The sequence below is a fragment of the Acartia tonsa genome, chromosome 13 (genome assembly GCF_053477335.1).
Source record: "Acartia tonsa isolate MP-2025a chromosome 13, ASM5347733v1, whole genome shotgun sequence".
NCBI lineage: Eukaryota > Metazoa > Arthropoda > Copepoda > Calanoida > Acartiidae > Acartia > Acartia tonsa.
Genome location: NC_137272.1, coordinates 44,010,747 through 44,026,062, shown reverse-complemented (window position 1 = coordinate 44,026,062; position 15,316 = coordinate 44,010,747). Strand labels below are relative to the sequence as shown.

General features: G+C 33.8%; 1 protein-coding gene across 3 annotated transcripts in view; it reads left to right on the top strand.

The window, feature by feature from the left end:
• Nucleotides 1–15,316, top strand: part of LOC145304204 (death-inducer obliterator 1-like) — a 116,136-nt gene that overhangs the window by 77,529 nt on the left and 23,291 nt on the right. For 2 of the 3 annotated variants that reach the window (XM_080146023.1, XM_080146021.1), the window contains 7 exons: nt 380–493; nt 1,295–1,426; nt 2,662–2,780; nt 4,335–4,455; nt 6,269–6,340; nt 7,809–7,977; nt 8,455–8,622. In XM_080146023.1, coding sequence (XP_080002149.1) covers nt 380–493; nt 1,295–1,426; nt 2,662–2,780; nt 4,335–4,455; nt 6,269–6,340; nt 7,809–7,977; nt 8,455–8,622 — 895 coding nt within the window. The remainder of the gene's footprint in view (nt 1–379; nt 494–1,294; nt 1,427–2,661; nt 2,781–4,334; nt 4,456–6,268; nt 6,341–7,808; nt 7,978–8,454; nt 8,623–15,316) is intronic. The other variant, XM_080146022.1, reaches the window with a different exon arrangement.

The following is a 15,316-nucleotide window of genomic DNA, read 5'->3' as shown; positions in this document are numbered from 1 at the left end:
CTTAAAGGATAATATATCTATCTATAATATAGCTATCAATATATCAGTCTATCTATCTATCTATTTCTCAAGACTAGTGGCGAGGCAGACCATTTAATGGCGGATCTTGGTCATTCCCTGGCAATTGTTGGAAGTATGCCACCCAATCTATCCCTCTATCTTTCTGTTCCTCTATCTTTCTGTTATCTCATAATCTATCTATCTCTCAAGACTAGTGGCGAGGCAGATCATTTAATGGCGGATCTTGGTCATTCCCTGACAATTGTGGGAAGAATTTCACTTAATCTATCCGTCTTGCTATATGTCTGTCCGTCTATCTATCTATCTCTCATAATCTATCTGTCTATTACTATCTATCATAATCTATCTATCTATCTAGACTAGCGGCGAGGCAGACCATTTGATGGCGGATCTTGGTCACTCCCTGTCAATTGTTGGAAGAATTCCTCCCAATCATGTCTGGGACTATATCGAGAAGATGAAACTAAATGTGGTAAGGTTTTAATTTAGTCGGATGATTCAATTGAGTAAATAAAAATGCTTTTTTCTAAAATCCGTCCGTTTTTATAAAGGTCTACATTAGGGTTGGGCCGGATATCCGGTGTGGCCGGATATCCGGCCGGATATCCGGCCATTTTCAATATCCGGCCGGATACCGGATATTGAAACTATCCGGCCGGATATCCGGCTCTATAATTTTTTACACTTTACACCAAAAATATCTGCTTTTTAAAATCTTAAATGGCTATAATTTTCTTATTATTGAAGCTAGAAGAACATTTTTTCTGAATAAGTTTAAGTTTATGTAAATTTATATAAGATTTCTGAAGAAATTTTCTTTTTACTACTTTAATATCTGGTAATTTGGCCGGTTATCCGGCCGGATATCCGGTAATTTGGCCGGATAACTGGATATTTGCCGGATATCCGGCGTTAACCGGATATCCGGCCGGTTACCGGATATCCGGCATTTGAAATCAGCCGGATATCCGGTATCCGGTATCCGGCCAAAAAAGTATCCGGCCCAACCCTAGTCTACATATTGATTTTAAACGGCATGGGGATTTCAAAAGCAATTAGCAATGATCTTATTGGGGAATTGAATAAAAAGCCATTTCTATAATTGCGTACTATGGATCTGAATTTTTGAGCCTTTCTCATCGAAGATTTGTTCAGACTTCTGTTTCTATAATATTTTAAGTGCTTTTACTCTTTGTTAGTTAAAATAAGGGAAGCTTCACATAGGTCCCGAGATGGTTTTAGGCTATTTTTTATGACACAAATCTGCTTTTAGGCCAAAGAAATCATAACAATCCGCCTGGAGGCCGAGACAGAATTCCAGGCAGAATATGACAAGTTGTACAAGTACCTCGCTCACAGGAATAGATTTGCTGTGGTTGGTAATGCTAACAAAGCCATGGTTAAGGTATGTTATTGTTATCACATGTTCTTGTACAAGTACATCGCTCACAGGAATAGATTTGCTGTGGTTGGCAATGCTAACAAAGCCATGGTTAAGGTATGTTATAATTATCTAATGTTGTACGAAGTACATCACTCACAGGAATAGATTTGCTGTGGTTGGCAATGCCAACAAAGCCATGGTTAAGGTATGTTATTATTATCTGATGTTGTACAAAGTACCTCGCTCACAGGAATAGATTTGCTGTGGTTGGCAATGCTAACAAAGCCATGGTTTAGGTATGTTATTATTATCTGATGTTGTACAAAGTACCTCGCTCACAGGAATAGATTTGCTGTGGTTGGCAATGCTAACAAAGCCATGGTTTAGGTATGTTATTATTATCTGATGTTGTACAAAGTACAGGGCTCACAAGAATAGATTTGCTGTGGTTGGCAATGCTAACAAAGCCATGGTTTAGGTATGTTATTATTATCTGATGTTGTACAAAGTACAGGGCTCACAAGAATAGATTTGCTGTGGTTGGCAATGCTAACAAAGCCATGGTTTAGGTATGTTATTATTATCTGATGTTGTACAAAGTACAGGGCTCACAAGAATAGATTTGCTGTGGTTGGCAATGCTAACAAAGCCATGGTTTAGGTATGTTATTATTATCTGATGTTGTACAAAGTACAGGGCTCACAAGAATAGATTTGCTGTGGTTGGCAATGCTAACAAAGCCATGGTTTAGGTATGTTATTATTATCTGATGTTGTACAAAGTACAGGGCTCACAAGAATAGATTTGCTGTGTTTGGGTTGTAGTCAAATGCTTTTGTTAAGTCAAACTGTTCCTAAATATGGACTAAATTGTTCCAATAAAACTTCAAAAAAAATTGGTTATAATTAAATTAAGAACGCTTTGACTTAATATGAGTACCTACTTGACTACAACTTAACACTTTTAATTTTCACAAATATTTTACGGAATTACACGAACAAAATTACACTCTTTACAATATTACAAATGTCTTTTTTGCACTTGAATGCTCCCATGGGACGTCTGTCTTTTCAGTGTTTATTTGTAAAAGTAGTAGAATGTGTGTTTGTCTGTGCAAATGAAAATTATTTTATCTTGTTCCTGATATTTTTAAGATTTAAGTTTTAGAAATAATTTCGGTGCACAAAAAAAAACAGTAATCTTTTTATATATTTAAAAAAGGCATCAGTTTTTTATGAAAACTGATCTTGTTTCAGGACTGTTATTTGTTCCATCTGTCTGGACATGACTCGCTGCCTGCGCCGCTGCTACCTGTCCAGGGACCAGGACTGCCAGCCCATCACAGGAAGGACGCACTCCTGTGTTTGATTATCAGGTAGATTATTCTGCACTGGTTACCTAGACTGGGTGTTGTTTTTAGCTTTTTTTAACATAAACAAGGCTTATCTAACTATATTTATTATAATCAATTTATCAGTTATCAGTGCTTAAGCGGCACATTGTGAGAAAGCATAGAGAGGGAGGGGACATTGAGCTGTTTATTACACTAGGGAGTCCTCAAAGTTTATAATAACAGTCTTATTATTTGTTGTCTTAACAGCTTTGGGGACTTGTATTGATTTTTTCGATTCATTAAGTTGGGTGTCGAAATGTTTTTATGCAATTTTGTATATGTACATTGATTTATCGGCCATTGTCTTATCCATTTAGATCCCTGAGTAAAGGATCATAATTAAAAAGGGTTAAGTTTCTTTTGTTTTGTTTTGTCAATTGAAAAAAAAAACAATTATTATTATCATTGTTTTTCATTGATTTAATCTGGATGGACATACAGTTTTATAATATCTATTTTATATTAAGGAATAGTTTTATGAGTTGAAAATAAGATAGAATTCCTATTACAACCATAGACTTATATACGGACTAAGTGAGTTATAGAGTAGATTATCATTGGAAGTAGGAATCTTTAAGATTAGGCATATTGGACCTTTATCTTATAGAAAATATATACAGTCAGATTGACAAAAAAAAACACTTGTCTTTAATAGTCAAGTAAAAAGCATTTTGTTTCTGATTCTTTTATTGTAGCATATTTTGTGTACAGTTTTAACAACAGAAAATGTATTCAATTCATAGAGTTCTTGCAAATCTTAAATAAAGAACATTAAAAGATGATTTAATAAGATAATTATTATTATTGTTTTTATTGATTTAATCTTGACATACAGTTTTATAATTTTTTATTTTTTATTAAGGAATAGTTTTATCTTTCATCTTTAATTTAAGGCGAGAAATTACATACATAAGACAGACATGGACAAACGGAGTTATGATTGAATTTAAAAAAAAAAATTATCTTATACCTAATAGCCGAGTAAATAAAAGTTTATCTCTGTTTTTTTGTTGTTGCAATTTTGTGAACCTGCATATTTACAAAAACAAAAATTTTGTATTCATTGTTCTTGTAAATGTTGAACAAAAGAACATTTAAAGATCAGGTTACCAAAGATTTCTTTTTAACCTTTAAAAATGTATTAAAAACAACGCATTTTCCACTTAACCGTAAACTTGAAAATAAATATAACATATAATACTTTGAAAACAATGATTACATGCAACATCCATAAAAGCGAACCTTTGATTTGATTATGATATTCTTCGCCTATAAGATTTTACTTTTTTGTTTTAGGAGTTTCTAAGCTTTCGAAATTGTACCTATCTATTACAAGAATAACTATGCCAAGTTTTAAATCGATAGGACAATTTTTACATGCCTAAATTAAGAATAAGAATTATCTGTAACGGCGTACCGACGCTTTTAATAGAAAAGCTTAAATTTTAAAAATATTACACTTCTTTTTTTCTTCTTTGGGCATGTCTATCAATTTAATGGTCTTATCCCTTAAGATCTCATTAAATGTAATTTGAGGACCCGTCGCAAGCGGGCTGTCACCCCAAGCCTGGATGGAGCACCCCAGGCCAAGCATCAGAAGACTCACCATCACCACCATCATCATGGGCATCACCACCATGGACATGGTCACCATCAGGCATAGTGTCTTTTTTTGTGTCTGTTGCGTACTTTATTTTAAAAGTTAGCTTTGAAGAGTTTTTTTACTTCATAGCTGAGTTTTCTTTGATTAATAAAATTTTTGGCGTATTTTCTCAAAGTATCTAGCTTTTTGCTTGTTTGTTTGTTTATTACTTTAGGTTATGATAGATTATGTTGGGTACTGAGCATCCCCGCAGGCTTAGAGTCCCCTGCAGAGGTTAGGCAAACTACCACTTACTTATTTTCAATTTTTATCAAAAAGATCTGGGTTAATTGCTCTATAGGCACTTTGAGGGAAAGCACCTATGTATATTTAGTTGCTAACAGAGATGGAAAAAAAACAGGTTTTTTTTAAAAAAGAACAATCCAGTTTTTTTTTTTTTGGCTTAAATCAGGTTTTTTTTTTTTTTTTTTTTTTTTAATAATATCCAAATTATAGGCCTGTCTCCCCCTCTTTTTTCACCCCCTCCCCCTTTTTCGCACCGCCGAAACGGGGGGTTTCCAAATCTGCCCAAAAGGTCCCGAAAAAGGGCAGCCCAAAACCGCCCGCCCGATTTGACAACCCTGACTGACAGTTATTTACTGTATTATTTACGTTATGAAAAGATATAACTGGAAAGATATGCCTTTGTATAAATATTTAAAAAAAACATTTAAACCATCCCACCTTGTTTTTTTTTGTTTTTTTTAAGCATGGTTTTTTTGGTTTAAACCACTTGATTAAAACCACGTGGTTTTTTTTATGCCATCTCTGGTTGCTAACCATCCCCACCACATAATAAGAACTATGTGCTGTTTATTACAATAATCCCCAAAGTTTTTAATGACGTTTTCTTATTCGTTGGCTTAACAACTTTGGGGACTTTGATTGAATTGAATTTTATTGGTTGACTAATAACTTGAGTGTCCAAATGTTTCAACCAATAATTGCAATCTACAGAAAAGGGAATTTTGTGCATCATCATTGGGGATGCACATCAATTTTATCGGCCATTGTCTTATCCATTTAGATCCCTGATATTTTTACCAACCATCCCCACCAAATGTTGAGATGCTTTCCAAATAATGTTTTTATCTTTTCATCTCTGTTGTAAAATTCATCATTATCTTTAAAACCATTCAAAAATTTGAATTTAGCTGTTCATAGAAATTATTTATTAAATTCTCTTGAAGAGTTTCTTTGAATATATTTCTAATGTTAAAGCTAAAAATACATATTTCTTTCAAACTTTTCTTGTTTGGTGCTTTCCTTCAAAGTGCCTAGCGAGCACAGGAATCATTTCAATTTATTTTAAAGATAATGGGGGTTGATGAGGATCTTGTCAAACATATCTCACAATTTATCTATCTATCTATCTGTCTGTCTATCTATCTATCTATCCATATAATGAGACCTATGTGTTGCTTACCAGACAAGTGAGACCTCCTCTGTACCTGATCTCGTCCAACAGATCTCACAATCTATCTATCTATATATCTCTCTGTCTATCTATATATCTATCTATCTGTCTATCCACATAATGAGACCTATGTGCTGCTTACCAGACAAGTGAGACCTCCTCTGTACCTGATCTCGTCCAACAGATCTCACAATCTATCTATCTATATATCTCTCTGTCTATCTATATATCTATCTATCTGTCTATCCACATAATGAGACCTATGTGCTGCTTACCAGACAAGTGAGACCTCCTCTGTACCCGATCTCGTCCAACAGATCTCACAATCTATCTATCTATATATCTCTCTGTCTATCTATATATCTATCTATCTGTCTATCCACATAATGAGACCTATGTGCTGCTTACCAGACAAGTGAGACCTCCTCTGTACCCGATCTCGTCAAACAGATCTCACAATCAAATCCTGAAACAGTTCAAAAGGTAATAAATTAGCGCATCGTATTATAGACAGCTTTTCGTGGATATTAAAATGAAAAAATATTTACAAGATTAAAATCAGTTTTGGTTGACCTGAAGGTTCAGCCTAACAAAACTGGTATTAGATTTATTTTAATTTTCGTGAAAAATTTGTGTGTAATACGATGCTATGCATGATTTTTCAGTATGGCTGAGGACTTATTTTAATCCAGCAAATATTAATTGGTTTCGAAGCAATACTGGAAAATTTTTTACTTAAAAAAAATTTTGCCGTTGATTAGTGGTTTAATTTAATTAGCATTATCAGGTGGCCAGCGGCTGCTACTGAAGTTAATGATAAAAAATTAACTTAAACTATTTAACCATAACATTGGCTGTCAAACCTATCCCAAAGATATGAATGGCGTGTTTTAATGAGTTTTATGATTCCAGAGCTAAAAGCATTCATTTTGGAATTTTTCAACAAAAAAAATTCAACTTATTCATTACTTTTAAATTTGTTTCTTAAGAAAGTAATTAATAAATTCTACAGAAGCTAAAATCATTATGATTATATTTTGTCTTATCAGTAATCTTTAGGTACTAAATTGTTTCCACCATAAAAATTAAACCAAGCAATATGAGGCATGACTATTATATGATATTCTCACGTGACCCTAGGTACATGATCATCTTTGTTAATAAACAGGATCTTCCATTCGTTGCAATAAAATATTTTCAATCTGACTTGAAATTTTCCAATTCATAAGATTAATCTACAACACCTAAAGTTTTTGAGCCCATGAATAAGATGACGTGGTTGTGAAACTTTGGATACCAGTGTAATTTATAGTCCAATGTTACCCTATTTCTTCCTGTCAATAATACAACTTTTGATTCCAGTATTATTGTCCCTCTTTTATTTCAACATTAACATCTTAGGGCTTTCTGACAAGGTCGTGAAATCTAAGGGTTAGTCGTCTGTTCACCTTGGTCGTAATCATCTTAGTGTAACAAAACTATATTTGTTTAAATTATTAATTTGTAATATTATTTCAACACAAAAGACGACATTTTACTTTTCATAATTATACGCGGCAATCATGTACCAGTACCATGTTTTACCATCAGCTGATCTTTGTTCACATTTTGAACTTTTGGTATAGGTATCTTTAACTATGTCTCCGCACAACCCAGACAAGGAGTCGTTGATAATGATAATTGAAATAGCAATAATACTAACTTGAGATGCCACAAGGTTTCGTGATATTTCTTTCACATTTTACTAGAAATGTTTGTCTGGTGAGCATTCCCTAGACCCTGACCCTTGGTTGTAATAATCTTAATGAGCTTTTGATGTAGGTATCTCCTACTGTGTCGTACCCCCTTCCAAAGTACCCAAAGTTTTTAAACCAATGAATAAGATAACTTTAAAACTTTGGGTACTTGTGTAATTTATAGTCCCTGTTATTAATGAACTTTTGATATACAGGTATCTCCAACTGTGTCTCCATACAACCCGGACGAGGAGCCATATGATCCGGATGACGACTATGGGGAGACAGCTGCTGCAGCTACTACTACAGGTTCAGCTGCCGCAGCTGCAACTACTACTGGTAATGAGTCACCTGGCATGGCTCAGATTGTCAGTAGCGATACAGGTAATGTTAATAATTTAATTCATTATAATATACTGGTAAACATTCTTAATTTGACTAGGGGGAGAGGTAGGATGTCTATCTATGTGTGTGTGTGTGTTTGTGTGTGCTTGTGTATTTAACAATGTATTTTTGGTTTTCTTCAACAAAAAATCTTACATAAAGAACGTTTATGCTTTAATTTTGTTTGAGTTGTGTTAAGATTACACGCGATCCGCGCTGTAATTTATCTTTTATAAAACTTTAGGTAACAGTGTAATATACATTTCAATTTTGTTAAGGAATTATCAATCAAATGTTTTGTTAAGTGCTGTTAATTATTCTAAATTATTTTAGTCTCAAAATTGAAGTCATAAGACTAAGGATGATCAATTGATAAAACACACCCAATTACGATAAATAAATAACCATAAATGGTGAATTACTTAGTAAATAATTCATTTTTTTAAATTATATTTTTTGAGTTGCGCCTTTTTTTAGGCGGATTTACAGAGCAGCTGCGCAAGCTGCAGGAAGAGGTGGACAACAAGAAGGCGGAGTTGGCCAGGCGGATGGCGCAGCGGGATCAATTCTTCACCCCGCCTCCGTCCGCGTTAATGGGCGGGGCCATTACCACTCCCCCGCCCTCATTTAGAGAACAACCATTAGGTAGGAAGGTTTTGTTACTCGATAGTACCCAAATGTTTATGGCAACGTTTTCTTAATTGTTGGCTCAAAAACTTTGGGTTCCTGTTTGAATTTTGATTAGTTGGTTGGTTTCAAACAAATAATGCCCAAACTTTTCAACCAATGATATTCATCCACAGATGATTTTTGTTTTTAAATTTTGCATATTTCTACATATTTTGCTTAGAACAATATAGATACACTCTCTTAATCAGCCATTAGTCAAACAGCGGAGGAACAATCCGGCCATGTTATTGGTCAAGAACTGTACAGATATGGTACGAAAGGAAACTATTTTTATTTTATTTACAGACTGGCCAGAGTGTACGTTTTGTACGTTACGCATCGAATCTGTGTACGTTCTGGACGTTATTTTGATATGTGTACGTAACGTATTTTGAAATTTGTATTTTTGTACGTTTTACGTTTTTTTAAAAATAATAAGAATCAAATATTAGCAGAAAAGTAATTTGTATGTTTTGTACGAAAAGTTTAACAAAAACTATAGGTGTATTATATTAAATAAATTCAATATTATCTTAAATTTTCATAGAACAAAAACATGTAGGTAAATTATGCATATATGTTATTAGAACTTACAGTTTAAATTTATGGATTTGAAATATATGTCCTAAAGATTTAGTTTAAACTATTAAACAGAAAGAGGTATGCAGTTGACTGAATTCAAGTTTAAATGCATTTCATGCAACTACCCCTTTAATAGATTTTACGATAATTTTTTTTTCAAATTCTTTATATACATGGGTAAATTTTCCGAGGTATCAAATGGTGCTCAGTTTAGGATTAAGAAGTCTTATTTTTTGGTATCTTCAGTTTTTAAAGAATAAGAATCAAATATAAGTATAAAAGTATTTGTATATTTATTTGTATTTGTACAAAAAGTATTACAAAAATAGTATATTATCTATAATACAAAGTAGAATGATGTCTGTCCGTCTGCTTGTCCGTCTGTATATCAGAAGCTTAATATCTCATTAACCACTAAACCTATTGGGCTCTACTCTTCATGGAATATACCTAATAGTCCTGTGATGTTTTTTTGCTATTTTCTTTGGGGGAGGGACACTTAAAGCTTTTTACTTTCTACTAGGATTAGAGGCTTCGCCCCTAGCCTCTAGAGGCTTCGTCCCCTCTTTTATAGAATCGTTTGTTGGAAATTTGTCAAAAAAAATATAAAAAAAGATTGTGATTATTTTTTTCATTTAGGCTTCGCCCCAGGGTGCGGTGGGGGTTCCCTAGATATACCACACTTTTCTGGGATCTTGCTGAGTCAAGTATCAACTGTTGGGAATATCAAAGGATGACTCCATGCAAAATTTGAGCCGGATCCGGCCAAAACCGGCCGTGAATTTTATGAAAAACCGTTTTTTTCCGGTTTTTAGGGGGTATCTGTAAATCGATTCAGCTGGAGCAAAACCGGTTAGAGGTACACAAAATTTTACATCACATGAAATTTAGCCAATGCAATTGCCTACAAAAATGTACTTCATCATCAACTTGATTGGACAACTCTTTCCCCTCCTAAATGTCCATTAAAACCTCGGAAACGGCAAAAATCGCCAAAAATCACGCCTTCGGCGGCAAATAACGGCTAAACGGTCAGCCGGAGGCGAATGAAACATAAATAAAGAAATGTCTGCCTCAAAAAGTTGTTTAACATCAAAGAGATGCTTGAAGTCTCTAAAATGACTCCTTCCCCTCCTTTAAGGGGAAAAACTGAAAACACGTGATTTTCAAAAGTATGCCCACTTCGTGGGTGTGGGGGGCACTGAACCCGTCACCCCAGGGTCACCAAATATAAAGTCTAGGCGGCCCACAATGCTGAATTTTCACCAAGTGAAAGTCTTGTGTCATTATCTCTTATGAGAAAAAAGTTATTAATTAATTAAAATTTCAAATTGTGATTTTTTGATGGATTTCTTTGATGAAATGACAGGCCGGTCAATTTTTAGGCCATTTTTTGCGGTTTTTGGTCCGTCACGCCCAAACGGTTTGAGATAATCTCACGGGACCTTTTGCCCGACCTAAGCCTGGTTATTTGTAAGGTCTAAGAAAAAAAAATCCCGGATTGGATGAAGCACGACGTCGCTGCGTGCCGTCAAAAATCGCTGGTCGGCTCATTTTGCCCCCTAAAACCCTCACCTCGTGCCATTTTTCTGTGTAAAGATTATAATTATAATCTTTTGCGTAAGTCTGTTTTTTTTTCCTAGACCTCACAAATAACCAGACTTAGGTTGGGCAAAAGGTCCCGTGAGATTATCTCAAACCGTTTGGGCATGACGGCCCAAAAACCGCAAAAAATGGCCTAAAAATTGACCGGCCTGTCATTTCATCAAAGAAATCCATCAAAAAATCACAATTTGAAATTTTAATTAATTAATAACTTTTTTCTCATAAGAGATAATGACACAAGACTTTCACTTGGTGAAAATTCAGCATTGTGGGCCGCCTAGACTTTATATTTGTTGACCCTGAGGTGACGGGATCAGTGCCCCCCACTCCCACGAAGTGGGCATACTTTTGAAAATCACGTGTTTTCAGTTTTTCCCCTTAAAGGAGGGGAAGGAGTCGTTTTAGAGACTTCAAGCATCTCTTTGATGTTAAACAACTTTTTGAGGCAGACATTTCTTTATTTATGTTTCATTCGCCTCCGGCTGACCGTTTAGCCGTTATTTGCCGCCGAAGGCGTGATTTTTGGCGATTTTTGCCGTTTCCGAGGTTTTAATGGACATTTAGGAGGGGAAAGAGTTGTCCAATCAAGTTGATGATGAAGTACATTTTTGTAGGCAATTGCATTGGCTAAATTTCATGTGAAGTAAAATTTTGTGTACCTCTAACCGGTTTTGCTCCAGCTGAATCGATTTACAGATACCCCCTAAAAACCAGAAAAAACCGGTTTTTCATAAAATTCACGACCGGTTTTGGCCGGATCCGGCTCAAATTTTGCATGGAGTCATCCTTTGATATTCCCAACAGTTGATACTTGACTCAGCAAGATCCCAGAAAAGTGTGGTATATCTAGGGTTCCCCCACCCCGCTGATTTGCATTAGTTTACAAAAATAAATTGAGGGGTGGTTGATTTTTTTGGGGGGTTGGGTTTCCCACACTCTAAGTAAATAGCCTAAAACTACCACAGGACCAGTAGATATATTCCCTGAAGATTAGAACCCAATCTGTTCAGCGGTTACCAAGATCTTAAGCTTTAGACAGACAGGCATTGATTTACTTTGTATTAAAGACTAGTATTTTCTGAGATCTTTAGCAATAGACAAAATAACCCTATATCCTATTATATGTTTATCCTATGAATACTTTTTTTCTGTAACAAAGAATCTCGCTAACTGCTGAACCGACATGATCTTTGTGAGGTTGTAGGCTATTTTCTCTGTCCTTCCATATCCCTTCAAGAACCTGTATTAAAAATGATAGAAAAATAGCCTAAAACCATCTCGGTAACTGTGTGAAGTAGTTATGAAAATCTTAAGCATCAGACCAAAAACTTACTACTTTATTTAATAGAATATACTTAGTACGTAATAACAGGATGTATGTCTCTCTGTCAGTTTATTTGTACCGAAGGTTCTCGCTAACCGCTAAACCGATACGGTTCTCCTTTACAGGGTAGCTTCTTATAGGTTCTGGGAGAGGGTACAACCACCCTCCCAAGAGAAACTTGTTTGATATATTTAAACATTTCATATAACTCAAGAAAACTTTGTATTCAAGCTTTTATTCTTCTTAACAACATTGAAGTATAGACAATTTCACATTTCAAAACACACTGCCTTGCAATCCTTTCATGGTTCTTGTTCTGGTCGGAGCGGCGTGAAGCGCCAGACATTTTTACAATGTTGCAGAATATTTGCAACAAACTACTCTTAGAAAAAAATCACCACCTTTCCCCTATTTATTCTTTCTTTTAAAAATTGAAATCAGAAATGGGGATGGTCTACTTCCCCCTCCCTCACTAAAAAATTTATTAGCGAAGCTACTCTATAATCACTTTGTCAGTCCGTTATGCTATTGGAGAAACGTTATTTTCTCGGCTCCTGTTTTTTGATTGAATAAGTTCACATTCTACATATTTTCATTGAGATTTGCCTTTTGGTTGGGTGCTAGATCTATTCCTAGATTTTCTTTTTTTCGTGGTTTTCTCGACTTCTATTCAAGATAGACGGCTGAAATTTTCAGGGAATAAATAAATTCACATTCTACATATTTTCAAAAAGTTTCTTTAAGGTTTGTCTATTTGTTGCAGTGCTAGATCGATTCCTAGATGTATAGGTTTTTGTGATTTTCACAACTCATATTCCTGATAGTCGGTTGTAATTTTAAGCGATTGTATTAGTTTTCATTCTTAATACTTCCACTAAATTTCATTGAGATTTGCTTATTGGTTGGGGGGCTGAATTTATTCCTAGATTTTCACGTTATTATATATTTTTAAAAGGTTTTGTAATTTATTTAAATAAGTTAAATGCTTATTTTTTACGACACTACTCTATAGTTTATATAGTTCCCAGATTTCCATCAATAACTTTTGAGCTTCGCTACTTAAGGATGTTGTCATCCTTGTTTTTTACTTTTTATTTTTAAAATAGGATATACTTTGTACATAATAACTATTTTGGGGAAGAGTATCACCATCCACCCTCCCAAGAGAAATTGACTTTAGAAAAAAAACTACCTCCTCCTCCCAAAAATGAATTTTAATTGCTCACTGATTTTAAGTTAATTTTTTTCCAGATGTCTATAAATAACTTTTGAGCTTTGCTACTTATGTATGTTGTCATCCATGTTTTTTTTATTGAATTCAACTCTCCCCTCCTCAAGTGCCCCTAGAGGCCTTTAGGAGCGTAGACGCTAGTTCTTTTGAATAGAGTAATAGGATATCTTGTGTCTGTCAGTTCGCTATGGTTCTCCTTTACAGGTAGCTGCTAGTAGACTTAAATGTATTGATAATAGGTAACTAGGAAATTATTTAACTTATTTTTATTAGGAATGTACGTTCTTGTACGTTTTTTTACTTTTTTTATGTACGTAACGTATTTTTTTGTGTACGTTATGTACGTTTTTTATTTTCAAAATTTGCTGGCCAGTCTGTATTTAATTTCAAACATATGTGATTAGTCAGGATAAAGTTAGCTTTCGATAAAATATACATAGAAAAATTTTGTCGCTCGTATTATTGGAATGAATCGTAAATAACAAAAATAAACTAAGGTGTTTGTCTGCTAGAATCGCTTTTTAAGTTTGACAGATTATTGGTTCTGTTTGAGCATCTATCTAGATCTTCTATACCTATTTTCTTATAAGACTTTCTTACTTTAGTCAGCAAATCAACTTATTGTACCTATAGACATAAACTGAATGAATTGAAGAGTAAATTACTTCTTTTTGAAACCTAAAATTAATTTTAAGAATTACATAAACTGATTTTTTCCTTATTCCAATTAAAACTCTTCACAAAACAGATTGAATAAGAAATGAAATAGGTACATTTATAGAAAAATAAAAGAGTGGAAAATTTTTTAACTAAGATGTTCGTATCCATTGAGACAATAAAAGTTATACTCGATTCAGAAAGCTTAATGGATAAGAAGATTGACTACTAAATTGATGTACACCGCCGGTGATAATAAATAAAATAATCCATTTTGGGATGAAAGGGATATAAGACTGTAAATTATACTTAACCTAAAGTTTTATGAATGAACAATAACATGTTTTCTTATTTGTTGGCTTAATAACTTTGATTACTTATATGAAATCTTGATTGTCATAGTTATATCGAAACATTTCAACCAACAATTTTTACCTAAAGAAAGGGGATATTTTGTTTATCATTGGTGTTATACATCAAAATATCGTCCAGAGCAGAGTAGCTTGACTACCTATCTAAATCAAACTTTTCTTTATTAGTACAAAATCATTAGATCTATTAATAGAATATTTAGGTAATCCTTTATTTAATCTACATAAAGAGAGGGGTAGGTTTCTGGAAAAATCCGTAAAGATTATGTGTTTATAAGTAAAAACCAGTAGGTTATGTTAACTTAAAAAAAAAAAAAAAATTCTATAGTTCTTTTTAATAAGAAATACACATATTTAGTGAATATTATCGTTTTACTACTATTTTTAAGCCTTATAACACGCACCTTTACGGATTCTACCAGAAACCTACCCTTCTCTTTAAATCTATCTGTCAGTCTATTTTTAACATTTATAGGATATAGATAGCTTTCTTGCTTAGGCTACAAGTCAGTCTATAATTAATATATTTGGCGCATTCCCTCAAAGTGCCTTTTGGAACACCATCCCGCCCCCTCCCTATTTTAATTTTAAATTAAAAGTATGATTATTACTTCTTGTTTAGTTAGATTATATTGGGTAGCTCCGAAGGGTTCGATTAACGCATGTTTAGGCCTCTATATCATAAATAAATTTTTACTTAAATTGTATTTATCTTGAACTTAAAGTTTCACGCTTTAGCGAATCTCAATCTTCAGACAGATTTTTTCAAAAAGTTTAATTTTAAAAAATTTTTATACCTAGTTATTTATTTCGCCATGAAAAACACAGTTGTCCTTATATTTCTAAAGAATCGATGTATTGAGCAAATTTGAAAAATGAAATTTTGATTTGAGTTTTGAA